This window comes from Ooceraea biroi, chromosome 1 (assembly GCF_003672135.1).
Source record: "Ooceraea biroi isolate clonal line C1 chromosome 1, Obir_v5.4, whole genome shotgun sequence".
NCBI lineage: Eukaryota > Metazoa > Arthropoda > Insecta > Hymenoptera > Formicidae > Ooceraea > Ooceraea biroi.
In genome coordinates, this window is record NC_039506.1 from 17,636,738 (window position 1) to 17,663,827 (window position 27,090).

Sequence of the window (27,090 nt, forward strand, 5' to 3'; positions counted from 1 at the left end):
ACTGTCACATTGGCGTCCTAACACGTGGCGTACGAACGTACGCGAGCAAATAATCGCGGCCAATCGCCCTTGACAAGAGTGGAGGAACTCGCGACGGCGATCGCCTTTTTCCCCCGGAAGCTACCCTATTGGCGTTCACCTTCGCATACATATGACACGTTGTACACGCACACGACGGACCTACACACACACACATCATATAAAATCGCTCACACTGTTGCACATGACAGCAACGGATGTCTTTTCAGCCTAGTCGCTAGGTTATGTCATGGACATTCCGATGCAGCACCGCAAAGATGCGTGGGAGTATAAAAAAAAAAAGAAAACGCGACAAAAAGAGAAAATGCAATGTCGAAAAGTGTAACCAGACTAGCGGGGAACACGAGGCAGGGAGTCGTTACTCGCTAGTTCTCGTCGACGGGGCAGCACTGTCCAGGGCACTGACAAGCGAACCAAAACATAGAGCAAAGTAGCCACTGTAGCTTCCAAACGAAACGGTCGTTCAACGCGATAATTTTCGGCACGATCGCAAACTCGATCGGCTGATTTAATAGCGACAGAATTGAGATGCGCTCGATACTCCGCTTGAAATATGAAATAAATCAGTAAAGGAAAACAGACGGACAGAGAGAGAGAGAGAGAGAGAGAGAGAGGGGGGAGAGAGAGAGAGGGAGGGAGGCCAAGAGCGAGAGAGAGAAAGAACGGAGACATCCGTCGCTTTATTTTCCACACGGGCCACGCACGGCGCGAGTATCCCGTGCGCGAGAGACACGACATCGTCGCGACAATGCACACTCACCAGGCTGCTTGTTGGCGATCTTATTGAAGCAGTTCTGAAAGACCTCGTAGAGATGCATCGGCTCATCGTCGCTGGCCGCCATGTTTTCGCACGAGACGTGAAAACGAGTGGACGTTCCGTGGTCGAGGCGAGTGGGCACGGTTTCGCGGTGTGGCCGCGCACGAAACCACCCTCCTGACCGTACGATCACCCACACTACTGAAGTACGCCGCTTCACGTACGCGAGTCTTATACCGCGCGGCTGGCGCCACCGTGTGACCGTGTCGCGTACGACACCGCCATGTTGTGCGCCTTCTTTGAATCGAAATCATTATCATTATACGAAAATTCCACATTCCATTTTCCTTAATATCGCACGACCAAGAATACTTACTTTGCGACTCTACGACAAAAACTTACAAGTTTCTTTCTTCGACTAAATGTTTCTGGAAAATATTGTATTAAATATTTTAGACACGATACGTGGATATACAATACGCAATAATGAACTTTGATTCGATTGTGTTTCAAAAGTAACTGTCTCTCGATGACACATTTGTTGAAATGTTTTATTCACAAATCGAAAATGGAAATATTATACAGACTCAATTGTAAATATGAAAATATTAGGTACAACTATGTAGAAAATTATACAATACTCAAGTTTTAAGCAATATTGACTAATTAATTCATGACTAAAAGCAATATTATTGAAATATTACTAGTTGATTAAAGTAGCTTATACCTCTAAAAACTTATTACCGAAATTGCCATGTATCACTAAGTAAAATACGAACAACTGCTAGAGTTATGTATATATGTACATCAATATCAAATACATTGCAAAACGCTTGACCAGAAAACAAACACTTGTCAGTAAATTGGAAAAAAAAAAATATATATATAATCTCTAGTTAATTGGTTAATATAAACAAGACGTTCAACATATGTTTGCAATCAATCATGTCACATATGTATGTTACATGACTTGAAAACTCTGCTCTCTAAACCCCTATCTAAACCCCTTCAAAATCAGAATTCTGTGGAATAGGATGAGATATGTCTTCATAATCCTTTCGGCCAAAACCTGTAAACAGTTGAGATTACGCAATAACAGCTTTAAATTGATTGACTTACACCGCCATAGGGATGTTACAGTTTCATGCGACATACATTGAAGCCAAAAGTAATCTTGAAAACATCACAATCGGATATAATTGATCAACATTGGGAATGATTTGCAGGAAAACATGAAAATACCGCACACATACTTTCAAATCAATCTTGACATTTGCAGCATTGACTACAAAAGCATGGATGCTTATCCAGTGATTTACTGACCCATTGCTGGACTCGGTGTGAACACTGTGGCTAAAGTACCACCTCTTTCCTGGCCTATTCGCAGAAGGTACATACTCGAGATAGGACGGACGATCAAGTTTATAATCATAAATGCCGCACTAAACTTATCGGATGCACCTACAAGTTGGACGACCAAGCAAATATATCTTGTGCATAAATAGGTTGGCAAATCATTCGTTATGATATCTCATTACTCGTTCTCTTTCTTAAATAGGTAGGTAGGAAAATTAATCCAACATGTACTTACTGTATCCCTCTGTCGGGTAATACACTGCTAAAACGACCACGTCGAGGAATATAGAGAGCACATTTATGACAAGTGCCTATAAGAAATAGGACAAATACTTGATAACACTTTTAAATAAGACAAATTACTCGTCCTTCTTTTCTTTTCTATCTTTATTAACTTACAAATTGAAGTGGTTCGTCTGACTCGATATTATGAACTGCCCATAATATACAAACAAAGAATAGAAAGTTATAAAATACTACAGATTTTGGACACCAACTTCCTTGAACACCCCTGTAAGATTGAAATTTTCTTTGTAACATACCCTAGAATTTTACTCTCTTAATATTACAAATTGCAATGAGCGAACATTTACAAGTCTGCATAAACACAAAGCTATTCTTACCATGTTATGAATATCAAGTGAATTGTAAATATCATCTGGAAAAATATCAGGATACCAGATATCAGTTTAGATCACAGTAAGCGATAAACTTTGAAAAGTTTATAACGAAACAAGAAACACAGGTTATAATTTCGCATACACGCGATATACGTATACGGCCCGTTTCTACCAATGTCGTTTAACTTTAACTAGCACGTATTCGTAACACTGTGAAAACACACAATGCAAAACGTGAAAATATTACAGCTGCGATCGAAGCAACAGAACGACACGTTGTCTCACGTACGTACCTTTAAGGGAAAATGGGATAGATTGCTCAAATTAGGCATCTTTGTTGCGTGAGCGTGACAGTTGTCACCGTGCTATGAATTGCAAAATTCAACGGCTAATTAATCGAAACACGCTGAAAAATATCTCTCTACCGATAGGAAGCTATCTAATCTTTTTTCCCGCCTACAGTTTTAATCCACCAACAGCATAAAATTTACGTTTACTGCACAATGTACATCGTACAATGCTGGAAAGTTGACATCATCGGTCTGCCAGCCTGCCACTCGGCACTCACAGTCACAACACGTCGCGTCGCAGTTGCCAGAGTCGACTCGAAGCATTTCAGAGCCCTTAAGGATATTTCACTTTTTTCGTTTATTTTTCATCTGACGTTATATCGAAACGTTATAGAAACGTCCAAGTTTAAGAAAGAGAGCATCTTTCATCTGGCTAAGAGAATTACTGTTGAGCAACGTTATTTAGAAATCAAGAATTGTCATGAAAATCAAACTTTTCATTTCGTGTCAAAAAGATTTTCTCTAATTTGTCACAAGTCCTTTATTAAACGCGGTATTGTAAAAAAAAAGTTAATAATTTTAATAAATTTTTCTCAAGGGAACCTATTATCTCCTATGTACAATTTATTAAGCTGCCATTTCAAATGCTTCGCAACACTTTCTATCCTTTTTCTTCTTTCAAACAAAAAGAAGATAGCACGTGTTTTGAAGCACATCTAACGCCAAGTGGATCGCATCTATAGTCCCGTGTTCCGTGAACGTTCCGAGACAAGTAGTACGAGTCAACGACTGGAACGTAGTTTACTTTCAAATAGTACGACTTAACGGTGGATTGCAACAACTTTTTATCGCAAAGTTACATCGGCGCAACAGAGAAATTTGTTTAAATAACGATTCAACAGAATGACAAGTTTGATTTTCAGACATGCAACTAGATGACAGAACGTTTCGCGAGTATTCACGGACGAATTAAACGAATTATATGTACAGCACTGAACGACAAATCTCAAGTAACGAGTAAAAGAGTGCTCGCGCTGCTTTGTGCATGGTTATTTTTTCATTTTCTCTACATGTGGTGACTCATTTTATATGTATGTCCATCTTGATAGATGGCGCTAGGATCGTTCCGATCATTGTAGATTGGATCCGTGCGTACTCCTCTGGTACCTCCAGCTGCAGTTGCTCTACCAAACGGCACACTTTTCATTCTGGTGTCTCTGCGTTAGCATCAGTTAGCATCTACGAAGCTCGAGTTCGGACCTTGTATTTCATCGTATGATCGTTTGAGTTCGGACTTATTGTTAGTATTTTATCATATGATCGTAGAAACTTGCAAAGCGAGGTGCAGTGGAAGTGGCCATACGTGCCAGTCGCGTTACGTGAAGTCGCAACGCGAAACAACGCAAAGACGGGAACAAGCTTGAGCTCGGTGGATTGAGCGGATCGAGCAAGTGCGATCGACGTCACCGTAGTTGTCGATAGCTGCTCCAGCTCGCTTCGACGAGTGTCTAGTTTAAAGTACACAGACACATCGCGCGCACACACGGCGCGCACACTACACATATACACTTGCACATTTACATACATACGTACGTACGTGCGTATCGCTAGTGCGAGTGGGTGGGCGAGGCGTGTGCTCGCTCTGGTGCTTGCACACGACGAGAATCGAGAATCGTGCGAGCGTGTCGAGGCTCGAGCGTGTGTGCATTTATTCGAGCGGTGGTGCGTCGATCGCACGATCGGCAGCGATGAACGACGACAGAAGCGAGGATGATTCGATAATGGACCTCTGGTACAGCAATTGGGAACAGCAATGTGTCGAGGCGATCGAGTCCGAGCCCGATTACGAGAGTCAGCTGCACAACGAGAAGGAACTCTACTCGCAGCAGATGTGGACGAGCTTCCAGACCACCGCGTCGGCCATCGCCCAATTGTACAAAGGTATCTGTCCTTGCGACGTTACGCCACGATTACGCGTTTAGAGAGATGCATTCGTTTCTTTTTTTCTTCTCTCTCTCTCTCTCGCTCTCGCTCTCGCTCTCGCTCTCGCTCTCGCTCTCTTTCTTTCTTCGGAATGTGCGATAACGCTGTCCGGCCATGACCATGCCATGTCGCTGTAACGTAGATACCATTTCGTGTGACATCCATTTTGTCGCGACGTTACAAGAACGCGAACGTAACTCGCGCAACTTTCGTTCTCGCGATCTCGATCGATCTTCAATCGCTCTCTTGACCCATAATTATTCTGACCGATCGCGATGATGCGGTCGCCTAACCTTTCCTCTATTTTTTTCCAGATCGCACGCTAGGTATCTCATTATGGGTGCCTTTTCAGACGGCCGCTGGCACAGTCACGTCATTGTACAAAGGTACAATTTATTATCCATTTTATGGTTCTTTTATCGCCAACAATGTATTCTGCTTAAATGCACAGTAAAGCTTTCTCCCTATTCCTCGCTCCTCCCTCTCCTCCTCTTTCCTTTATTCTTTCCTCCTTCATGTGCTTTGCACAGTGTGGTTTCACTGTGGTTAACTTTGTTCTTTTGTTCCTTCCTTATCTATACATATGAGACATGTTCCAAATATCTACAAGAGCGTTTCAAGCAATCAAAGTGGATCAAGCTCATAATAGCTGACAAACCATTAGGAAAGGATCAACCGTTAATCAGGCATCGATTGTGCAACACGATGTGACAAACGTGACAAAGAAATTGAAAAGTTCAATCATGTTGAGTCGAACCGGCTCAACGATGGCAGGATCATGATAATCTTTAGACAAGACGAGAGGAAAGTGACGCAGTGATAAAACCATAAGACCATAAACAAAACGCTCTAGTCTAGACACCACTCTTTTCCCTCGTGTAAACCTGCAAATTACTTATTATTTATTATTTATTTAAATAGATTCAGTGGACTGTATGAGACGCTGCAGTGATCTCGGAGTGGAAATGGGCAGGCAAAAACGTAGTAGAGAAATAATGAATTGGGCTAGGAAAAAAAGGCGTATGATTCGCAGGGAAGATCTTCTCGCGTATCTCGCTGGAAAGCCACCACCGCCACCTCGGGCACATCCACACAGGTTTCACTCTTGCTTTTATTGCAATTTTCCGAAAGGTTTTCGGCGTTGTCGTTAGACGTCATATGTCAAGTCAAGTGGTGTAATATAATTATCTCGGTATTGCAGAAGTTCACCCAAGCCACGTATGATGGTGTGTGGTTCGCCGTCGTCGCACAGTCAAACGCCAAGTATGGTTATTGCTCCAGCACCATCGGCAGGCAACGATCCCGATCCCGAGTTACATACATTCAGAGAAGCCATCGCATTGTCAGGTACAGCAATCGCTCCAACTAATTGATGATGAATCAGCGCTTCCAGTATCTATTTCGGAAAGTTTTCACCATCAGTTGAGTGTCCATTTCATTCTTTACTACATGTATGATCTACCACTGCACAAAATGTACAATTGCGTTGGAGTTGAGAAAGAAATGTCCACGCGGTAGAGCTATCACTGCTTCTGAAAGAAATATCAAACACTCTGTTTTTTTTTGTTTTTTTTTTTTAAATAGGCTCTCCAATGTCTCGGCGCAGCGGACGACAAGCCGAACTGTCGGCCTTTATTAACAACGAACTGGCTCGACATCATAAACGACCTGCTTCGCATGACGTGGATATGGGATCGCCAACGCACAAACGTATGCGTGTACTGTAACGGCGCGCGACACGTAAGGTAGCTTTACTCCCTCGCTCCCTGTTAATTAACCGACCCGATTAACGAATAATAGTTTAGCTCCCCTATATAACTCTCAGTTACGCGTAATTGTTTCAAAGAGACGGTAGTGATTCGCACTGCCAGATGAGCACGTTCGTTTGTATCTCTGGTAGCTTCTACTGCCAAGTTTCTGTTTTATATGGTGGAAAAACAAATCATCTGATCTCTTGATAACCAAGAGGCTGATTTCGGCCGATACTGAAATGAAACGGAAAAGTGAAGTGAAATACTTTATTTAATGTTATAATGTAATATATTTGTTAAATATGTTTGTTTTCGCAACATAAAATTGATTTACACGCGTGCGTGTCTCCAGTCAATCGTCTTACGTTATTATTAGTGCAATACAAAATCATGGAAACGAGAACACGCGAACGTGTCTTAATGTGCCCCATTTAAAGTGCCCCTGTACGATGATTGGTCTTGCTTGATCCGCAGAAGAAAAATTTGTATACGAGACTGTCGATCATTTTCTCAATCTGTAAATCAACCTATGAGAACTAGCCAGATGTGTAATGCTATCCAAACTGTTAAGTCTTTATATAAACTTCAATATGTATATCGATACGTATATCCAAATAATGACTAATAAGCATCCTGATATTTGTCGGTATCGTCGGTCTGTTCGTATCACGTATCATCGAAATTTTCAATAGACGGAACAAAAGATACTTTCTTGTCACGTCATAATGACGATTCACGTCGAGAAGCGACAGAGAGAAGATTGTAAACGATTGTAAAATACTTCTTCTCTCGTTAAACGATATCGTTATTCGGTCATTATGTAATACCGTTTTCATCGTGATTATAGGTAGTTGATGCTTTAGACAACTTTTTATCGATAAAGTGATTATTTCATATTATTTTGTTGATGATGGGCAGACATGGCAAAGAGTAGAGCAAATAGCAAATGAAGAGCAAGTGGACGAGACGTAGAAAGTAATAATAGTGCGATGACAATTTGTTTATTTTTATCGCACTGCACGCCACACTTATCGACTTGACGGTCCTTTGAACCGTTTCTCGAAATTCTTGTTGCAATGCGAATGTACAGCGAATTTGCGAATCTTTTTTCGTATAACACATATACATGTAATTTTATAATTTATCTCTTAGTAATTTCTTTATATATTCTTTCCTGTCTTGCATCTCTAGATACTTAACACATTCTCCCTTCATCGTGTGCATTATCGTGAAATGAATCATGAAGTGATTGTTGCCCAAATTATTGATTTTAATTTTGCGTGTCTAGACTTGCATGATTAGGGCGATTATGTCGAATATTGAGATTTTAAAAAAAGGCAAAAAAACGATAGAGAATTTAAAACAGTTTATTACGCAATTATTAAAAAAAAGGAAAAAGGAAAAAAACTAGCCGGAGTTACAAGAGAGCATAATTGGGAATTCTTCTGAATATCTCATCTCGCGGCGGTGGATAATTGTAAAAGTATGTTATTTCTAATTAGTATATTTCACACACATCTTGCTTCTACTTGAATCTTCAAAGGCGTTTATTTACATGCTAATTGGCAAATTATCATGGCCGTGTTACGCGTTACCGATCGATTTATTAAAACGCAACGTCTAGTATTTGCTATGGCACTCATCCATAGCACTCATTTGACTGGATCTTTGAAAATCACATAGAAGCAATCACGTATATTTTTATTCGTTGCTTCACGAGAGAATTTGAGCGTCTTTCGAGAGAGGAATAAAAATTGTTCAGTTGTAAATATATAGGGTATATGCTTAATAACGATAAATGATATAAATTATAAAACAGATATGTCGCTGATATTATTATCATTATCATAGTGTGGACTATGCGATAGCTTTAACAATAATATATATATATATATATATATATATATATATATATATATATCGTACGATCGGCAGTTACATAAAAATTCAGAGAACTACTCTTCTACTCTCAACTACACTTCCCTGGATGAGACGGAGGAGTTCGGGATCGAGTCTCGCGAATTAGCGAAAAGCTGCAGGAACCGTGGAAAATTTATTTTTCGCAAATGAATCGTTTACCGTTGTGTCTAGTGTCTACTGTATATGTGCAGATTAAACGAAAGGAAGAAAGCTTTCGAGAATGATGTAAAAATCGATCCGAAGAGATTTGTACATTCATATCGCGGATCCTAACACATTTCTTCTTGAAACTGCGTTCCAGCTGTCGAGACTATTCTTCTTGTATAAATGTCGTTCTTTTTCTTAACGCGTAACGATATGATAGGAAATAATACATTATATATCGTATGTGAAGATGCCATACTTAGGTACACTTTTATCCGTAAGCGAGCGCACCAAACTCGATGTCGGATGTCGAACGGACGTCGAAGCAACTCTATAGACGCCGACCTGTCTTCGTTTCCATGTGTTTGTGATTCTCCTGGCTGTATAATGTCCACCTTTCATTAAAAGCATCTTTCCTTTCCTTAACTTGCTCAAAGTAAATTGCTCGAGTATGCAGTTTCGTGCAGTGTAATTGGCATTTAATTTGCGTAGTCGCCGTCCCAAGCGCAAAAGACGACATTTCGAGATCAGGAAAAATCTTTTGCCATCTTTGCGTGGTGTTTTCCCTCTTGCGTAGGACAACCTGCCTCTCGCTCTTTCTCCCTGGAAATCTGCAGGTCGTTGTAACAGATTACATATACACGTACACGTACACGTACACATACGGATGCATCTCTCGAGCACATGTTTAATAAGCTAAAGTAGGTTTGTTAATTAAGACTATTTAGACACGTTATGTAATTTTTAATTTATGTCAAAAACACGTCTAAAGTAATTTGACAATTTCTCCAAGGGAAATTGCATGAGATTACTCATGATGATTGAATATATAAAAGAGGTGCATACAATGTCAAAAGCACGTCTATCAGATAACTGCATGAAATGCGAGGAAATACATTTATAAATGTACATCAATGTAAATATGGTGGATCGACAAAAGCCCCCGACATCCATCTCTCCCAAAAGGCACGGACATACGTACTTGAGGATGTACAAAGATACGGAACCAGTGTAATCGCGTATTCGTAGGCTAAAGATCCAACAAGATGAAAGAGTCGGGAGGAATCACTTCTGTATCATATCCCTCATGGTAATTGAATTTACATTTTGTATGTTACAAGACGCGTGCAGAAACGCAGAAACGTATATTCGATGAACGCAGAGCACCAAAAAGAATTTTTTACTAGCGTATCTCCCTCTTTCCTTTTCGATTCGATTCAGATGAGAGATGCACACTGTATGCTGCAAGTTGCATTGGTGCACTTTTGCGAGAACGAGTGTACCGTGACATGAGACTTGCACTTGACATGACGCCTTGATCGAACATTACGCGCGTTCATCAATGGCAAGGCGTGAAATGGTGCTGTTACTTTCTTGCGAACATAAGAAGCTTGTATATTTTTGCGCCTCTTGTTTGTAAGATAATCATTTACAAATAAATCACGAGAAAAAACATGAAACTGCGTTCTCTTGTCACACTGCACTTTATGGTCTCTCTCCTGTCCATTCAAATCCATATCGATGGAGACTACACGTGCTGTACATACTATATATATTTTTATTCTCCCACTTTGTACAGTAGACGTTGTTCTCCAATTCAAGTTTCGCACACTGATCCCGAACAACGGCATTTTATGGCAGTGTATTTTGTTACTTTTATTATGGCATAAAATATTTATTATTTACTCAATGCCATCGGTACTTGGTTCTCTCCTCTCCTCTCCTCTCCTTTCTTTTCTTTCCTTTTCTTTTCTACCGTTTTTCATTGAATTGTTTTGGCCAATAATAATTACTTGACAATGATTACGTGTATACGAAAATCAATAGCGATATCTTGTTACAGTAAATATTATAATAAAAGTAGGCGTTAATATAGTATAATAATAGATACAAGGCACACAAGAGAGTTTGATGGAAACAGTTTGACGTATAAAGAGACGTATAAAATACCTCTATACGTGCGCGCAAAAAGTAAGTTAAAGTAGCGCCATTCACCATCAACTTGACTCTGACAACTGTTGAATCATTTAATTGTAATTTTAATAATTTTCTACTCGCTCGTTTTATAGACCTCTAATAAGCAACCTTAAAATTCTCACTTGTATTCTTATCTCTTGTACGAAATTGCACTTGCATGAAAACTGATTTGCCAGATCGACGGTACATCATCCCCTATGATTAATGGAATGTACTATTTCACAATCTGCTGTCCCTGATTACATTCTCCGGCGTGTTTAATGCTTTCTTCCGGTTTGCGATTGCGTTGGTGAGTTTCCGCCTAGGACCGAGTGGAAGTTTGAGGGCCGCTATATCCGTCTCGGTAAGTAGCATTAAAGCTTCCAAATCAATTTGCTCCGATTCCAGAATAGGCTGTATCGACGTGAGATTATTAGCGAGCAAAAATCTCTGCAGAGGTGTCCATTCCTCGTCCGTCTCTTCACCTTCTATAGATTAACATACCATACCATACAATAATTTATCGATTGCACTAGACGCGACGCACAGTTGTACGAGATTCAACTTGCCTGAAAGCAGATCCTCGTCCCATAAGCTTTGTCTACGCGCCAGGCTGCCGGCACTTCCTATACTGATCTCCTCATTGTGCCCGTTCGGGCTGAACTTGTTACTGTTTATAGATCCGTTTGTAGAACCATTCGCGGAAGGACTGTCGTTTTGCAGTTGAGGGTCCGCCTGCGTGACTGGTAGGTTGTCCAGTGTAGATGTTATCTGAACATGAAAATTGCTTCATTAACAACATTAAAATTGCGGAATTACGGAAACTTAATTAGCCCACTTGAGATTATTTTCCACGTATTTGTCATTATATAATTACGTGATTACGTATCTCGATGATGCAATCGTTTAAAAGATCATTAGCGCTTCCGCAACAATTCCCACAGCTCGTTTCTTTGTTTCTCTTGAATCGCGACTCAAATCTGTGTGGTTGCGCAAAGAAACCGATTTCTATGAGATCCAGAATGATTATATCATGTAAATAACGGTGCGAAACCCAATAACCCGATTGCATGCGTCAGATAAAGATGATTACAGCGCGTGCAAGACGCGTAACGGCGTAAGTACAAGTAATCTTGAAAATTATCGTCACACATCAGACACGCGCATAATGGCGCTCAAAAATGATTTCTGATTTCTCGTTAGTCAGAAGAATCGTATCAAGTACTGACTGCTCTTCTGAAGGCCACCGATCCAAAACCAGGTCGATTGAAGATGCTAGCCGGTTCCTGCAGGAAAGCGGTGTCCTTTATAACGTTCGAGTCCTCTTGCTCTTTGTCCTCGTATACCCTTTCACCCAACAAATCGGGTGTGCTCTGCGACTTGCTCAGAGTGCCCCATACGTCGGAGATCTTGCCTCTTCTGCCCATCTGCTGAGGCTGAGAAGTGTCTACGTACGTGCCTACGTAGATAACTTCGGAATCCCGACGGACACCAGTCAAACTTCGAATGGATCTTTTCCCGTTCACTTCGACCTGTCAATCACGATAAAGAAAGCAAAGTTTGAAAAGCTTTGCTAGCTCTCGCCGCGGCGCGGCGTCTCTCTTACCTCTACAACTTTAAAGTCGTTGACAGCTTTCTTCGCTAAAGCTTTCCGGCAAACCGTGCTACCGTGCCTCTTCGTAGTAGTACCGACGATATCGCTGAAAGTCGGCGAAGGTTTCATTCGGCCTCTAAAGGTCAATACCCCGGGCCTTTGAGCATTCAATTCGTTGATTGCGTCAAAATCCGATCTCGCGCGTTCTCGGTCCTTTATCAGCTTCTTCTGTTCCTTCTCCGCCCTAATTTCGGCCATCTTTTGTTTTTTCATGTACTCTTTCAGTCTTGAAGCAGAGAAATATTTTCGACGTAATTAGCGACAACGATACGATAAAAATGCTATCAAATATATATAGGTTTCAAATGAGAAAAAGTATATCGTCTATGTCGAAGTTGGCCGCTCCTGGAGCAGGCAACTACGCACCTCTTTTCCGCATCCTTCTCCGCCTTTTCCCGGAGCAGCCGGCTCTTCTTGCGATTGTTCAATTCCTGATCGGCCTGAGCGAGGTCCAGGAACTGTAGGATCCTCTCGCAGCCGTTTATTGCCGCGAGTTCCCGAGCAGAGTGTCGATCGATGTCCAACGACCAGATATTGCAACCGAACTTTACGAGAAATTTCACGCAAAATTCGTGGCCTCTCGCAGCTGCGAGGTGCAAGCAAGTGTTGCCGAAATAATCGGTCTTGTCCGGATCGCCTCTACGATCAAACGATAAAATCATCTTACCATTTGTTGCATACGATTTCACCGATGAATCATATCGCGGAGATGCTCTCGTTCCAAACATTAGCGAAACCTGCGAAATTCTCACGTGGCGATCAATTGGTGCGCGTAATGTCTCTCTCTCACAAGTAATTTCTCTCATGGACGAATCTCTCAAGTATATAAATTGTATTTCTTGCTAAATTGCGTCGTACGCGCACATTTAAACGTAAATTCCACCGGCTGCAAACTTCGCTTCATTAGCGCCATGCTTTTTTTCCGAGACGAAATCGATCACACCGCATCTTAATTCTCAATCTCGATCATGCCGTCCAAATAAAATAAGAAAAGGCAAGATGGACAATTGGCGCGTTAATTACACATATATTTATTCTGTGAAGCGCGTCACCGACCGCGGTCCGAGCGTTCCCTAATTATTCGTTGGCTGTCCTTAATTCAAATTCAACGGTACGCTTTGTCAGAAATGTCCAAAGGATACGGACGTCTCCGATTTCGCGGAATCCGATCGATCTCGCGCTTCATTTGATTCCGATTGCCAATCTGCAGTGCCGAAATAAGAAACAAAACGGACATCCGAACCGAATTATATCGTGAGTAGGACGCATCTATTCTCGAATCTCATAATTGAACGTGATTACTCGAGCGAACATCGCGACACCGATGGGTAAATGGCGTCGTTTCGTCATTTTCCGAATCTTCTCTAATAAATTAACAAGTCTTTTTGAATAAATTGCAGATTCCGGTTTTCAAACACTTCTAACATGCACAACGTGCAGGTATTCGCGTTTCTGCGAAAGGGCAACCTGTTTCGCGCGGACCGACATGTTGTCGTATCCGCGATTCATTGTCTTTCGTTCGCTCGACCGCGATATCCGCCGTTACGCAGCCAATGGACACCTGTAATGCGTGCTTCCGGTTCCGCACACAAAACACCTACACGTACAATGATAGGCCCGACGACGAAACTTTCAGCAAGTTCGCTAAACAAGGTATCGAAAAGTTTTCGACAAGAGACGTTCGGAAAGAAATTTCTAACGTCCGTAACAATTTCAATTTAGCAAAGAATTGAGAAATTGAAAGGCGATTGTTCGTTGTAGCAACATTAAATTTGTCGTTGATGATAAGCGGCCGGAAACTTGTCGGGGGACTCGTTCGCATTTTGGAGCTGGCACGAGTGGAGGGTCCCCGCATGCAGCCATTGTGGTAAGTAGTAATTATCAAGTATCAGTGGGGCTCACGAGGCACGACGACCTCGTGCCTGATGGGCACCTGTCTCTCGTACGAATGAATAAAACACAAAGCTACATTTTTCGTCAAGCGTACTTTGCTTCCGCAACTCGCGATCAAGGTCTTGATCCATTATTTCTCTTATCGTAGTGCATTTATATTTTATATCATCAGGTGTCATTGTAAAATAATAATATAATCGATCCATCGAAGCAGAAGATGAATAAAATAGATGTGCATACCCTCGGGCGACCAGCAGTCTCAGGGCATCTATGTGACCTTCGAAGGCTGCCCATAACGTCGGGGTCATTCCTCCTTCGTCTCGCGCGTTACAATCTTTCCTCGTAGCTTCCTTCAGAATGTCCAGTGCACCTTCTCTCGCGGCCCTTTGACACAAAGAGAAATATTTGCCAGATATTCTTTCATTTGTCCTACGTTAGTTACAGACAAGCAAGGAATATTCAGACGTGGTTCGTATATCCACGCGTCTCAACATCTGATTATGTATATTCCAACATCCGTGATACTTTAATTACGAGTATAACCGTTAAATGGCACCTCTCTAACAACGATTTGCCAACCTCTTTTATCTTTGTTTTTCATTTGCCTCTGCTCTAACGAAAATTGAGGAATGTTGAAACAGAAACGCGTCATTTCTGAAGCGATGCACAACATAGACTCGTCGATGCTGCGTTCCGTGAAAAGCAATTTTAGCGCGTCAGCATGTCCTGTTTCTCGGTATTTCATTAATGTTTCTCTTCTGCTCATCTTTGCGAGTAAACATTGGTTCAACGCTCGCTCAACATTTCAATGAATGATTCGAAAGAAAGAAGAATGTGATAAATTCCTAAAAAAACAACAAAGAGATCTAGATTTAGAACACGTGTTTTATCTGTATTATCATGTATTCGCGTGGTTGCTATCGTTCTTTCATACTCTAATGCGAATGTGCATTCGACGTCTAACGTCTTACCATTGACACCTTTTGATTGTCAAGAGAGAATTCACATTTCTGATTTTTCAATATCTTTTTCTTCCAATTTATTTTTTGCTAAACATTTAATTTATAATTCTACTTTGTGACTTTACGTTACTTGCAATCAGATGCAACTTGAACATCTTCATATTTTTCGTCACGTGGAAGGATGTATTAAAATTAAATGATAAATCACAATGCACTTCTCAAATTGTATCTATTTCCTTTGAAACACTAGTATAATTTTGTTCAATATATTACACTCGTGACATGCTCAACTGCTATTCGTCCGGGTGCTTCGAATCGCTTGGCGCGATCGACTGCATAGTCGACTCAAACATTTTTTTCAATTCCAAGGTGAATACCTCGCCTCTTCCGACATTTCTTTGCTTTCCGCGGACCTCAGGACGAGTTCTTACTTCACGTATGAATGCGCGATAAATGAAACAAGAGCAAAGAGATAACAAAAGAGAGAGTGTACGAGTTTGCACGTGCATGTATGCGAAGAAAAAAGAATCGGAAAAAAAGAACAAAAACTCGCAATGTTCCTCGCAAACAATTACACTCACTTGTGAAATCGGTCGATCGACATTTCGTGTATCGTTCGTTACTTGGCCGATCTGGCTACGCAAACATCACTCGTAACTGAGGAAACGCTCGACAAGTTTCTCGCGAATCGAAAGGCAAGGAGCGACAGCGATATCCAACGACACAAACACAAACCACAAGCGTCAAGTATTGCGTCCGACAGTGCACTGTTCGAGCGAGTGGCGAGTTACCTGAGGCCCCCACAGAGTATGGGGGGCTCCCTCTCGATGAGGCTCTCGTTTCCCATGGTTCGGCTATCAAGCCTCGCTCCGTCGATTCGATGACTTTACCTTTCGCTCGCGCGGTACTTTGAGCCGTTTGCGAGTTGCTCTGTTTTAGCATCATCCGCCACCTGCAGTAAACTTTCCGTAAAACTATATAAACTATATAAACAATATACAAATTCGACAAAAGATGTAAATTCAAACTGCATACTTAAACAGATTCACTTTAATTTCACACATTTCCTGCGATTAATAAATAATGAAAGAATACAAATTAAGGACGCACTTTATTAATCAACTCTCTTATGTTGCGTGGGGAGTAATTTTCCTTGAAAAACATACGGCTGCAACTGGTCCTGGAATATCCCTTTATTGATATGCTACAACAATTAGCATGCAGGATTATACCGACTTAAGAGGTTTACACTGATACTTTTATACGTTTCAGTATTTTCATCAAGTATGTACAAAGTAGAATTGACCGCAATCTATGCGGAACATTTTCAGCTCTAGAGATACGTGTTGTGTGCAGTGCTGCAAAAAGTGTCGTTAAATTTATCGAAAAAATTCACATTGTATCTCAGAGTATTCGATTGCAAAGAAATATTGTTTATCACCGTCTAGATTTTCCATTAACGCAATGATTAAATGATCGTGAAAGTTTTAGCAAATGGAGACTCTTTTCAGAAAATACTCATCAATACAGATAAATACAGAATAATTCTTTTAAATTATGTGGATCTACATAATGTAGGTAATAATATGTACACATTGCACATTGCATATCTTTAACGCAAGTAGAATATATAATACATTTAATATGTCTTTTAGAGACAGAGAATTGGCCTTGTTAACAAAATTCTTTGATACAATCGAGTGCGGAAGAAAAGTACGTTTCATTTCTTCTTACGTGAGGGTATTCTCAATATCGAGTTATATATAAATTTTGACAATTCTTTATTTAATCATTTGCCTATCTATTTCTTCGATTTGAGATAACGCTCGATCGAAGATCACATTTGCAAGAAACATTATTTAGTGCTTCTTATCGAATATAATATCTTGATCACAGTTCGATTATGTTTACTCCGTTAAATATCATTTATGTATTATGATATTTTATTACTTTATACGTTTGTGTGTATTCACTACGGAGAATAATAATCATAGATCAAATTTAACATTTTGCTATGTAAAACCGCGATTTAACTGGCGACTTACGTAAGCCGTCTTTTAAACGGTGGGGTTAAAAAGCTATGAAAGACATTGATGAATTTCCGTTTGCAGTTTCATACGTTATGACGTACGCAATACGTACTTGGTTTTATTCCCGATAGAAAAATAGCATACCATTAATTAAGAAAAAATCATATTATTATTTCAAAATGTGCCTATTGACATTGAATTTGTAAATTTACGGTATGTTAACAATATAACGTAATGACTGCATTTATCCTCTGATATAAACGCATTTGCATTTTTTTTAATTTTTCGCATTAAGTTTTCATGAATATAACGATTCAATCACTCAACTGTAATGATCCAAACAATCAGGCTTTCATACATAATTTTATATTTCCCTTAATTTTATTATAACGGATTTTTTTAAATATAAATATAGGTATATATAAAATTAAATTCTTAATTGGAATATTTTTATTATGGCGATATACGCCATAATAAACGATCCTTTCCTCCCCCCCCCCCCCTCTCTCTCTCTCTGCCTTTTCGTCGATAATGAGTGATGGTCAATATGTATAATTAATGTTGCATATTTATGAAATATTACATCGCTGGGATATAAAAATATATTACACGCGCAGGCTGCATCGTCTTAGTTAAGAACAGGTGTTTTGCTCGATACGATTAAAATTGATACATCTCGCTTTATATTTTCATCCTTCATTGGGTGTATCGCATGTATCGAGAGATTGAATTCGCCGCACTTATTAAATTCGTATACGATTCGTAATCTTGTGCCGGTTACGTGTCTAACGAAGAAACACGGAATAGGCCGCAATTTTGCGTACACACGCGGCAAACGCATTAACAACAGATCGAAAGAGACCTGAGATCCATAAACGTTCAGTTTCCATACACATGTTTGAAGATCGAAGAATTATACTCTCTCTTTCATCTACTGATGTACTTTGAAAATGTCACAAAATTAAATTACCACTCAGAAATATTTGCAACAGCTTAGATTTCCCATTAATACAAGTACAAAAATCTCTTTTTGATACAATCAATCACATATGCATTTCTACTTGGATCTTACTTCACGTTAGGTCTATTACCGTCTATGTGCTACGTCAAAATTTGTTGGTAACAATTATTTGTCAACAATGTGGCAAATGTTACACGCTCGTTACCTCGGTACGAAGGGTTAACGTGAGTCATAAAAAATGATTGTCTCGTTACAAAACGCAATTCGTACATGATCTCATTATTATTTATGCCGTGTGTTAAATCTTAAGTCGTTGAGCATGTTTCACGACGTAACGTATGTTTAACGTCGTATCCAAAGACAATCGTGATCGGTCGACAGAACCTAGGTCGGAACGCGAGACGTCCAATTATACATTCGACATGCTTTTCGCCGAGTCGCCGTAACGTTGAACACCATCGATCCTCCTACGTCGCGAATGTCGTCATCTTTTCAGGGATGATCCGTTGTTGAGACGCGTTGCATTCATACTCAAATACAAAGGACTCGTTCACACCTCATCATCTTCTACGTACAAAGTCGTTTCGCATTTCTCGTCATTGATCTGTGCCGAAATCCGTGCTGCTTTTTCGTCACAGGTTGCGTGCGAATCCACGTCCGCGGTAACGATTACGGGATTTTGTCGTCGCATCGGTAACGTTGCATCGCTCTTCTCACTCGTGGATCCGTGCGATTCGCACTTTCCAACGAGATCATCGAGATCATCTCCCGAATCTTCCACATCGATTTCCGTAACGTTTTCCAGTTCCGGTTCCTCGAGGAGCATGTCTGCTTCCGTAGGTCCCTCGGACGACAAAGGATTCGCGTCTTCGATGTCTATTGCGTGACTTTCGTCGGAATTATCGGCGCGGCTCTCCTCGGTATCGAGAGACACGGTTGTAAAATACTTTGGCTCGAAATCGGACCCGGAACCTTCCACCATGGTCTGAGTATTCAACGAGTGTCGACTCGACTGAGGATCCTTCGGATGCTTGTCGAACGATCGTCTCCTGTTGTCGTCCGATCTCGAATGGTGTAGTTTAGGATGACGTGATTGTCTTCGCAAGTTTTCGCCGCTGCTCGTTCGTGACTTTATCTCCGTTTCGTCCGAAAGCGTGTACCGAGTACAGTCGACGCTGCTGAATCTGTCTACCGAGAGCTTCCTGTCGAGTCACAATCAACGAATAAATAAATCTCATTGTCCGTCGTTGCGTCCTACAATGAGCCTCTCTAATCAGGCTAAACAGCTTCTCTTTTTCTCTTTTTTACAATCGGATTTAAAGACTCTTACCTGTAGTCCCCTCTGCGAAAATCCGGGCTTCTTCGGAATTCGAGACTAGCTTTCCGATGTCCCATCGTCCTGTCGAAACGACGATCACAGCCGATCCTGTCGAAGGACATTTTACGGAAGTTTGGCGATGAGATTTTGCGGAAGTCTCGCGGTGAGGCCTTACCCAACTCTTTCGATACCGCCGTCAATTCCTCCAACAATCTCAGGTCTATCGAATTTCTTTTCCTTGGCACAAAGTCGTCCGGATATCTGCAATAGGCACCTGACCAAAAGATTCTAGTTATTTTATTATTTATTGCCGGTCTTCCATCAATTCTCTATACGAGAATCTATATACGAATATCATTTTCAAGTTATAGTCACCTGGCAATTTAGGCGAGTGCACGAGGGTCGGTGGTGGACGCGTAGCTTCGTCCACTTCCTCGACGTCTTCTACTTTTGTTTGACGAAGCAACTGATGACGTCTCGCTGTATCGGATCGGTCCTTCACTTTGAGCGTAACGGGACCTTTATTCGGAATGTGCAGATCCATCGCCATTGATACTTGGCTACCGTTCATCTTCTGATGCTCTAGACTCTCTCTGCTAATCTGATTATTATAAACAAGAAACGTTTTTCGTTAGCATATATGTAACTTGAAAATCCAGGGGATACATACATTGCTTTCTTCGCAAAGCGAACCTTTTCATCTTTCCTCGATTACCTGATGCGGGCTGTAACTCGGATTGTCGACCGAAAGAGCGTGTCTCTGCAGTAATTCGGGATTCAACAGCGAGCAACCCGCGTATTTAGGCGACCTTCGTCGTGGTGACTTCTTGTCGATCAACGTCGGTGCACTCGGACTTTTCTTTATGGAATGCGCTACGCCTTTTTCTTGCAGGTCTTTCGAGAATTGCATAAACTCTGCCGTCAGCTGTTTCCTGGAGACTTCGTGCGTACTCGGACTCGGACTGCGGTTCACCCTAAACACGCCCAGCTGATGATCCCATTTTGTCGTCTGGCTCGACGTCGACCTTCTGTTGCGTTGACTCTTTGAGCTTTTCAGTGTCGACGCTTGATTAAACCGATAACGAGCTGGTACCACTTTGGCTGCGCTATCACGTGCCTCGAAAGTCATCACGCAGGCTGCTACTACAATGAAGCCTGAAAGCATCGTTAATTACATATGATGTTTCAATGAAATTTCATGTACGTCATCATCTAGTCCTGGAATTTCTTCTTTATCGAAATTAAAGGTATTACATTTGCACCAGCATAAGATTGGAAACTTTGGAAAAATTGGTGCTCGAGTCTTACTTATACATATTTGTATAATCTACAGTCTTACTTTGATACAATACAATGTATTGAATACATGATTCGAAGCGAAGCGAAAGAGCATAATGCAATAAGAATTCTGCTTCATTTTAATTCAACTTTAATTCACTTCAAGTCATTGAAAATTTATTTCGCAAATTAGAAAACTCGTGACATATTCTCAAAATGTACTTTTCTTCATTTTTATAAAAAACGTGTGCAATTAAAAACGTATACACAAGATTAAAATATATGTGGCGTATATCCAGTATTTCTCGGCGATACTCGAGCGTGAGCCTCCATAGCTCAGGGGTTAGAGCACTGGTCTTGTAAACCAGGGGTCGAGAGTTCAAATCTCTCTGGGGGCAATAACTAATACTTTTTTTTTTCTCGTTTTAATGGAGCATTTTCATTTGATGGGATGTGCACTGCAATCTATTTCATATTTTTCTACAGTTTTTCGCTCTATATTGGTTACTTTATAAAAATATTATTTGTGTACACGTTTTCAGTCTTCCTGTAAAATTCATATTGATCATATATCTTTATCTATGTTTTGGAGTATTTTACATTGAAGCGATAGTTCAAATATGCCAACACTAAATGGGCAAAAGCTTGGAAATTTTGATATATCAAGAAAGTCGGTTTCATTTCGAAAACTTGAAAACGATTTTCTTCTCCGTTATATTACGTCATATTGTGCAGCAATTTCATCAGCACACATTTATACATTGTTCGATTGAACGAGTGAGTGTCCGCGTTCGTAAATTATATCATATATTGTTCATTACCTCCCAGACCCATAACGACGGGACCAGCATAACTCAGATTATTCAGATGAAACCCACGCGATTCGTTCTTCACTTTTACTGTGATATTACCTCTGATTTCCTGCGCCACTGATAGCTGATCCGCGTAATATCCTGTTTAACGAAATGACGAATTTTTATTTGCATTGTTTGTAGTGACAGAGAATGAGGAGACACTGTATAGCATTGGAATAAAAAGATGTTTCGATGTCAATGTGTAATGAAAATTTATTTAAAGAGTTAAACTTTGTCCCGCGCTCGGATGTACGTTCTTGTCTACTTTCTTATCTACAATGTACGAGTCTCGGAAGAATAAAAAAAAGGAGATTTTATACGCGATGAGATGCATATTCGATAAGTATATGTTTTAATATTCTAATGAATATTATATTTTAGTCGATATTTTACGAATATGCAAAATCCTCAAGAAAAATCCAATTCATGCACATAGGCACATAAGTAAGCATTAACTGCAAGGCGCTTGTGCGTAACAAAAAAGAAAGATTTACTTTTTGCGGTTCAATGTCTTGTGTATCAATGTCTTACTCTTTGCACAAATGTCACAAGAGATTTCGTCACAAGATTTCGGTAATCGTAAATGTATATTAAGAGTTGTAATAATCTTTTTCGTTATGTTCTCACATCTCATAGATATATACTATGGTATAGACTCATGGTAATAAAACAAGAAATCAAAGATATATGTCGAGAAAAGATTGTTAGAAAGTTCATCAGACTTTCGAGGTTTTTTAAAGCAGAGACAAAAAATGAACCACAGAAAGTTGATACAGTGCTTTGTACAGTGCTCGTTTGCAGATGCCTCTAAGCGATTAGTGGGTAGCCAGTATAGACGAATGTTTAAGTTACGTAATGCTACTCACCTATCGTCGCCATGCAAGCTCCTAAAAGCATTAACAGCAGCCCAATTCCGAGTGCTTTGCAGGCGTGCCACAAGCACCGCGTTGTCACCTTGCCTCTCACCACCTGTTCGATTTAATTACCGTCGTTAACAGTTAATAAATCTGGACGATTGTCCAGTTGTAACGGCAAACTGATGTAGATTGCGTTTACGCACGGTAAATCGATCGGTACGATTTACAGTGTTACATTACAATGTTACGGTGCGTAATGGCATTGTAACGCCCCTCGGTGCTGGTACCCATGAGCATAGTACTTACGTAATCTAAATTATCGCATTGCATAATTGTTATATTCCTAGTTTACTTTACTTTCGTTTCGTTTACTTTCGTTCGAAGCTGATTCGTCATCGAAAGCAATTTTTCTGTCTGTTATTTGACAGAAATTATGAACAATGATGCTAATTATGATTAAAGAGAGAGAATATGGATATGCAGTGTCCATAGTGTGTACATGCTGTCTACGTATGCACGCTATTGGTCTCCTTCTCTCTTTCTCTCTCACTTTGTCCCACATTGTCAATCTACTCCCTATAGCAATTGCAATTAACGAGGCCGATAAAGAGTCCCAATTTCGTGAGATCGTACAATATACAATACCATGGTATTCGATATCGACCTCGAATTTTCACAACGAGGGTATACCTGCACATTCCAATGAGCCCCAGGCCCGCAGGCTCTCCTCTGCGTCCCCTGCCATTGGATGCTTCCTTGTGGCATACTGCGTTTAAAAAAAAAAGAAATATTTTACTGTAACACATTGTGTGGCAAAAGAGTAATCCAAAGAAAAAAATGTAAAATATCAAATCGAGTTTTAATCGCAACAGAGTAAAATGTTGTTACGTAAATTATAACACTAATTATAACGTTGTTTTGTAAAGTCCATCACGTCTCATATCTGATTGTGAGATATTCTTCTGTTGATCATTAAATTTATTAAACTACTCACCCTCACGTATTCCAGATCCTTAGGCCTCAGTGTCGTACCGCAGGTTCTGGTTCTGCAAAAATTTCAGTCAAGATTTAGAATGTATTCAGCATTAGAAAGCATTTAGAATTAATTCAGCAACTTAATTTTTAGAAAGGGAGCTGATTTTCAAACGTGCGAGTTCAAACTAATAATGCATAAGACAGAAAAGACCAAAAACTATACAGTACACAAGAAAAATAAACAGTAACACAAGATACGGTTTTGCACGAGTAATTTTTATTTACGCGTGATTTTTAGTTTTTCTTTAATAACAAGTAGATATAATAATATTTTCATTCTCGGAGAATGTAAGAACGTAACAACGCTCAAATACGTATATATACGTTCGACCTCTCATCACGTTTCATCGCGTAACGTTCTGTGTCACTGTTTTAATTTGATGCGTACAACGAACGCTCGGTGTGCCTTCAACACATCGGTCTTCGCTCGTATACCGTACTAGTATACCATCATCTAGTCCCGCAGACGTTATTCGAAGCCATGCACAATGTGTACGTGAGAATTATCTGACTATGTCGTCGGTGTGCATCGCTCCCTCGTATATGGCGAATGCGGCAGTAACACATTGTGCTTCATGCTACTGCCGCATTCTGTCTCTCGCATTTCGTTTTTCAATGTTGAAACTTTATGCGCGTTCTATCGATTCAAATCCTTGTTTGCTTTGACATCTCGCGCAAACCTTTTTTTCCTTTTTGAAAAAGTTGGCCATTTTCGTTTTTATCAGATTCTTCGCACAAATATCTTGATCAAGCACCAATAAAATGTAACGTCTCTATCCATGTAGCTTACACGAGAGTACGAGACACGTGCGTGAATTTATTTAACATGTTAAGAACTTTACTCCGTCTACTTTATCTACGTCTAATTTATTCGATCATTCTTCACGATTGTCAGCATTCTTTTATACTTGTCTCTTGTGTGCCCAATTAATGGATTTCCACGAATAATTATTCATTGTGTGATCAATCAGATGGGAATAAAATTTTATTCTATTCGTTATGTTTCCAGTGCAAGCATTTCTACAAGCAAGACGAATTAACTCGTAACCACTATTTCAATAGAGAACAGTGTGCGCGTCGCGAGTGTGCCGCACGTTTTGAGTGACGTCATCGTGTATTTCGCAAATTTTTACAAATAGTTTTCATGTCGAGAATATCGTTCCGAAGTTTCGTTGATCCACGCGATGCAATCACAGTTTACGTCGCGGAAAAGTATCGTACGTATTATACGCTTTTACGTCATTAATTTTACTTTGGATAAAATTCCTGCGAAAATAAGTCATCCGTATCCAACTACTTAAAAAGCTGAGCAGTTTTATAATTGGCGTTGACAACATTTTTCCTACGATATATCGAGTCTATCTCAATCTATACTTGATTCGTAGAGAAAAAACTAATCTATATTTAATGAATGTGTCGTATCATATATTATACATATAATACATCTATACATGCTTGACACTTGATCATGATAATGTTCGTTCCTATCGTTTATTTTTCATCCGATGAGTCAGATACTAGAATCAAAGTTTCAAAATTACCGAATTGTTTGTTTTCCTTTCAACTCTTCTTCGCTAAGGTTCCACGTGTAATCGAGTCACTTTATGCAATAAAGATCGTGACGCGTAATTTAAACTATTAATTAAGGCAACACGATGATATTCAAGACGATTCGTACTCTGATGTCATATCTCCCATTTTATCATTTGATTCTTCTCATCCGTCGTGATAATTTAGCCGATTTCGTCGAGTTTTGTCGATGATGACGACGTTGATACTTGACAAAACGTTGATATATTTATTATCTATATTACATTGCATAAATTAGTAGTTGCATACCCATACATACGCGCGCCCACATACACGTCATTCGTATACCGATTTCAAAGTCAAAGTATTTTTGTACATCTTCTCCGCTTGCTAAAGATGCAGCGACATTCAAGAAACCGTGGCGATCGATTAATCTTAAAATTCCAAAAACAGAAGAAAAGAAAATTACATTAAAGTTGGGAGAAAAACTCAGTTATTATTAAATCAGAGCACCGTGCTCTGATATTGCGCTTTGAATGTAAAACGACGACGAGAGGAAATCAATGATTTCATATATAAATGAAGATGTTGCTGTCCGTGTATGGAGTCTGTTGAGCAGTCAAGTGTCCTATCTGATTGACAATGCCGTTTTGCATTCTCTTATGTATTTCCATAAGAATCGCTTTAATGTACCTCTCTGCCAATGAAACATCTCCATTTCTCTATCTTTGCATCTCGCTTGCATTTCTCTGCATTCATCTCACATTTATACCGTTCGTCGAGTTTGCACTCGCAATTACGTAGTTTTGTTACATCGATATTTTGGCGAAACAATTCACGTAGGAATCTTTCTCACTTTCACAAACTCGTGCAAATGACTGAAAAATTGAACGAATAATATATTTCTAACTTAACTAACAGCAAACAGCGGCACGTTATACGGTGTTTAGATGTTTGTTGTACGCGACAGTGTTATAATTATTCAAGTATCTCGTAGTGAGACGCACATCAGATTTTCTCTGTCTCGATGATTCTTTCATGAAATTCCGATTAATTGGTGTCGGGAGTCACACAGTGCGTCGCGAAACGTTAAAAATATCACAAAGAATATTTATTCCCTCTTTCTCTTGGTCGATCCAGCTTATCGTTGCGTCGTACATTGGCGTATTCGAAGATCGCCTTTTATCCGTTGCTATTTAAAGACCTTAAAGTCGCTTACCTTGCGAAAATCCAGTGGGTGTAAGAGAACACTCGATCATTGCACGTCGCAAGTCGATCCCGCGCTCGTGTTAACTTGCGTAACTACATCCCGAGTATTTCGATGTATCTCCTCGCGAGGAGAACAAATGTACGAGAAAAAACTGCTTCGTGAGAATCGCGGGAAGCACTGTAAATGGTCTGCCCACTAAATCATCGACCGATCGAAACTTTCGCCACTAGTCTCTCCTCAAGGTATCTCTCTTGCTCGATTTTCATCCCGTATTCCACTGACACGGCGTGAGATGATCCGATCTCCACGCGTTTATCCTGGTAGGTCCCGTGTAGTAGATGGTCCTGACGCGGTTGTCGGCAATCCGTATATCCGTATAGAGTATAGGACAAACGATGAGAAAGGTTTGAGAGAGAGAGAGAGAGAGCAAGAGAACAGTACTAAATCACCGTCGTCGGCGGCAGCGGGACCCGGGGGAGATTCTCGAAGAGATGCCGCTCGAGGGAGTGTCCTCCTCCTTCGGCATCACCTGTTGGTATCGCGCCGTGACCCCGGTCACGGTTTTATACGGGGTGGCACGCTGAAAATCCGTGAGCGACGCAGCGCCTACCAGTGCGCATTCGCCGACACGGCAGATCGATGTGTGTTATATCGCGAGAGCTTCTCTCCACTCTCCAAGAGGATAAGGATCC

General features: G+C 40.4%; 5 protein-coding genes and 1 non-coding gene across 12 annotated transcripts in view; 2 read left to right on the forward strand and 4 right to left on the reverse strand.

Moving 5' to 3' along the window:
• The window catches only part of LOC105274987 (transcription factor 12), a 91,209-nt gene extending 89,795 nt beyond the window's left edge, over window positions 1-1,414 (reverse strand). The window contains exon 1 of the mRNA XM_026970160.1: window positions 800-1,414. Within this exon, the coding sequence (XP_026825961.1) occupies window positions 800-881 (82 nt within the window). The 5' untranslated portion in view covers window positions 882-1,414. The remainder of the gene's footprint in view (window positions 1-799) is intronic.
• A 164-nt stretch (window positions 1,415-1,578) lies between these two features.
• LOC105274985 (type-1 angiotensin II receptor-associated protein) lies at window positions 1,579-3,625 on the reverse strand. 4 transcript variants are annotated; one of them, XR_893161.3, is made up of 6 exons: window positions 3,066-3,625; window positions 2,776-2,810; window positions 2,552-2,663; window positions 2,388-2,463; window positions 2,050-2,257; window positions 1,579-1,865 (listed from the first exon to the last, which is right to left on the reverse strand). XR_893161.3 is itself a non-coding variant. In XM_011331527.3 (6 exons), the coding sequence occupies exons 1-6, from the start codon at window positions 3,102-3,104 to the stop codon at window positions 1,795-1,797; spliced, it is 471 nt and encodes a 156-aa protein (XP_011329829.1). In that variant the 5' UTR covers window positions 3,105-3,603; the 3' UTR covers window positions 1,579-1,794. The 4 variants fall into 4 exon arrangements, 3 of the variants coding, with proteins under 3 accessions (XP_011329829.1, XP_011329832.1, XP_011329830.1); XM_011331527.3 differs by having other exon boundaries at window positions 2,120-2,257; window positions 3,066-3,603; XM_011331530.3 differs by having other exon boundaries at window positions 1,725-1,865; window positions 2,120-2,257; window positions 3,289-3,613.
• A 566-nt stretch (window positions 3,626-4,191) lies between these two features.
• Window positions 4,192-8,187, forward strand: LOC105274988 (UPF0472 protein C16orf72 homolog). Of its 3 annotated transcripts, none has more exons than XM_011331547.3 (5): window positions 4,193-5,003; window positions 5,360-5,431; window positions 5,967-6,141; window positions 6,247-6,466; window positions 6,630-6,770. In XM_011331547.3, exons 1-4 carry the CDS (start codon window positions 4,811-4,813, stop codon window positions 6,416-6,418), a joined length of 612 nt encoding a protein of 203 aa, XP_011329849.1. In that variant the 5' UTR covers window positions 4,193-4,810; the 3' UTR covers window positions 6,419-6,466; window positions 6,630-6,770. The 3 variants fall into 3 exon arrangements, with proteins under 3 accessions (XP_011329848.1, XP_011329849.1, XP_011329847.1); XM_011331545.3 differs by having other exon boundaries at window positions 4,811-5,003; window positions 6,247-6,392; window positions 6,630-8,171; XM_011331546.3 differs by lacking the exon at window positions 5,360-5,431 and having other exon boundaries at window positions 4,192-5,003; window positions 6,247-6,392; window positions 6,630-8,187.
• Window positions 8,188-9,583: 1,396 nt separating this feature from the next.
• On the reverse strand, window positions 9,584-16,252 carry LOC105274989 (Usher syndrome type-1G protein homolog). Its single transcript, XM_011331550.3, has 7 exons — window positions 15,907-16,252; window positions 14,604-14,747; window positions 12,837-13,109; window positions 12,423-12,696; window positions 12,046-12,348; window positions 11,386-11,587; window positions 9,584-11,304 (listed from the first exon to the last, which is right to left on the reverse strand). The coding sequence occupies exons 1-7, from the start codon at window positions 15,927-15,929 to the stop codon at window positions 11,057-11,059; spliced, it is 1,467 nt and encodes a 488-aa protein (XP_011329852.1). The 5' UTR covers window positions 15,930-16,252; the 3' UTR covers window positions 9,584-11,056.
• A 248-nt stretch (window positions 16,253-16,500) lies between these two features.
• Window positions 16,501-26,965, reverse strand: LOC105274990. Of its 2 annotated transcripts, XM_011331551.3 has the most exons (9): window positions 26,408-26,965; window positions 23,618-23,669; window positions 23,314-23,389; window positions 22,633-22,735; window positions 21,734-21,865; window positions 20,350-20,789; window positions 20,010-20,235; window positions 19,647-19,908; window positions 16,501-19,518 (listed from the first exon to the last, which is right to left on the reverse strand). In XM_011331551.3, the coding sequence occupies exons 3-9, from the start codon at window positions 23,386-23,388 to the stop codon at window positions 18,867-18,869; spliced, it is 1,890 nt and encodes a 629-aa protein (XP_011329853.1). In that variant the 5' UTR covers window position 23,389; window positions 23,618-23,669; window positions 26,408-26,965; the 3' UTR covers window positions 16,501-18,866. The 2 variants fall into 2 exon arrangements, with proteins under 2 accessions (XP_011329853.1, XP_011329854.1); XM_011331552.3 differs by lacking the exon at window positions 22,633-22,735.
• Window positions 21,238-21,310, forward strand: Trnat-ugu. Its single transcript has one exon. It is a non-coding gene; the product is annotated as a tRNA-Thr (tRNA).
• Window positions 26,966-27,090: the final 125 nt, after the last annotated feature.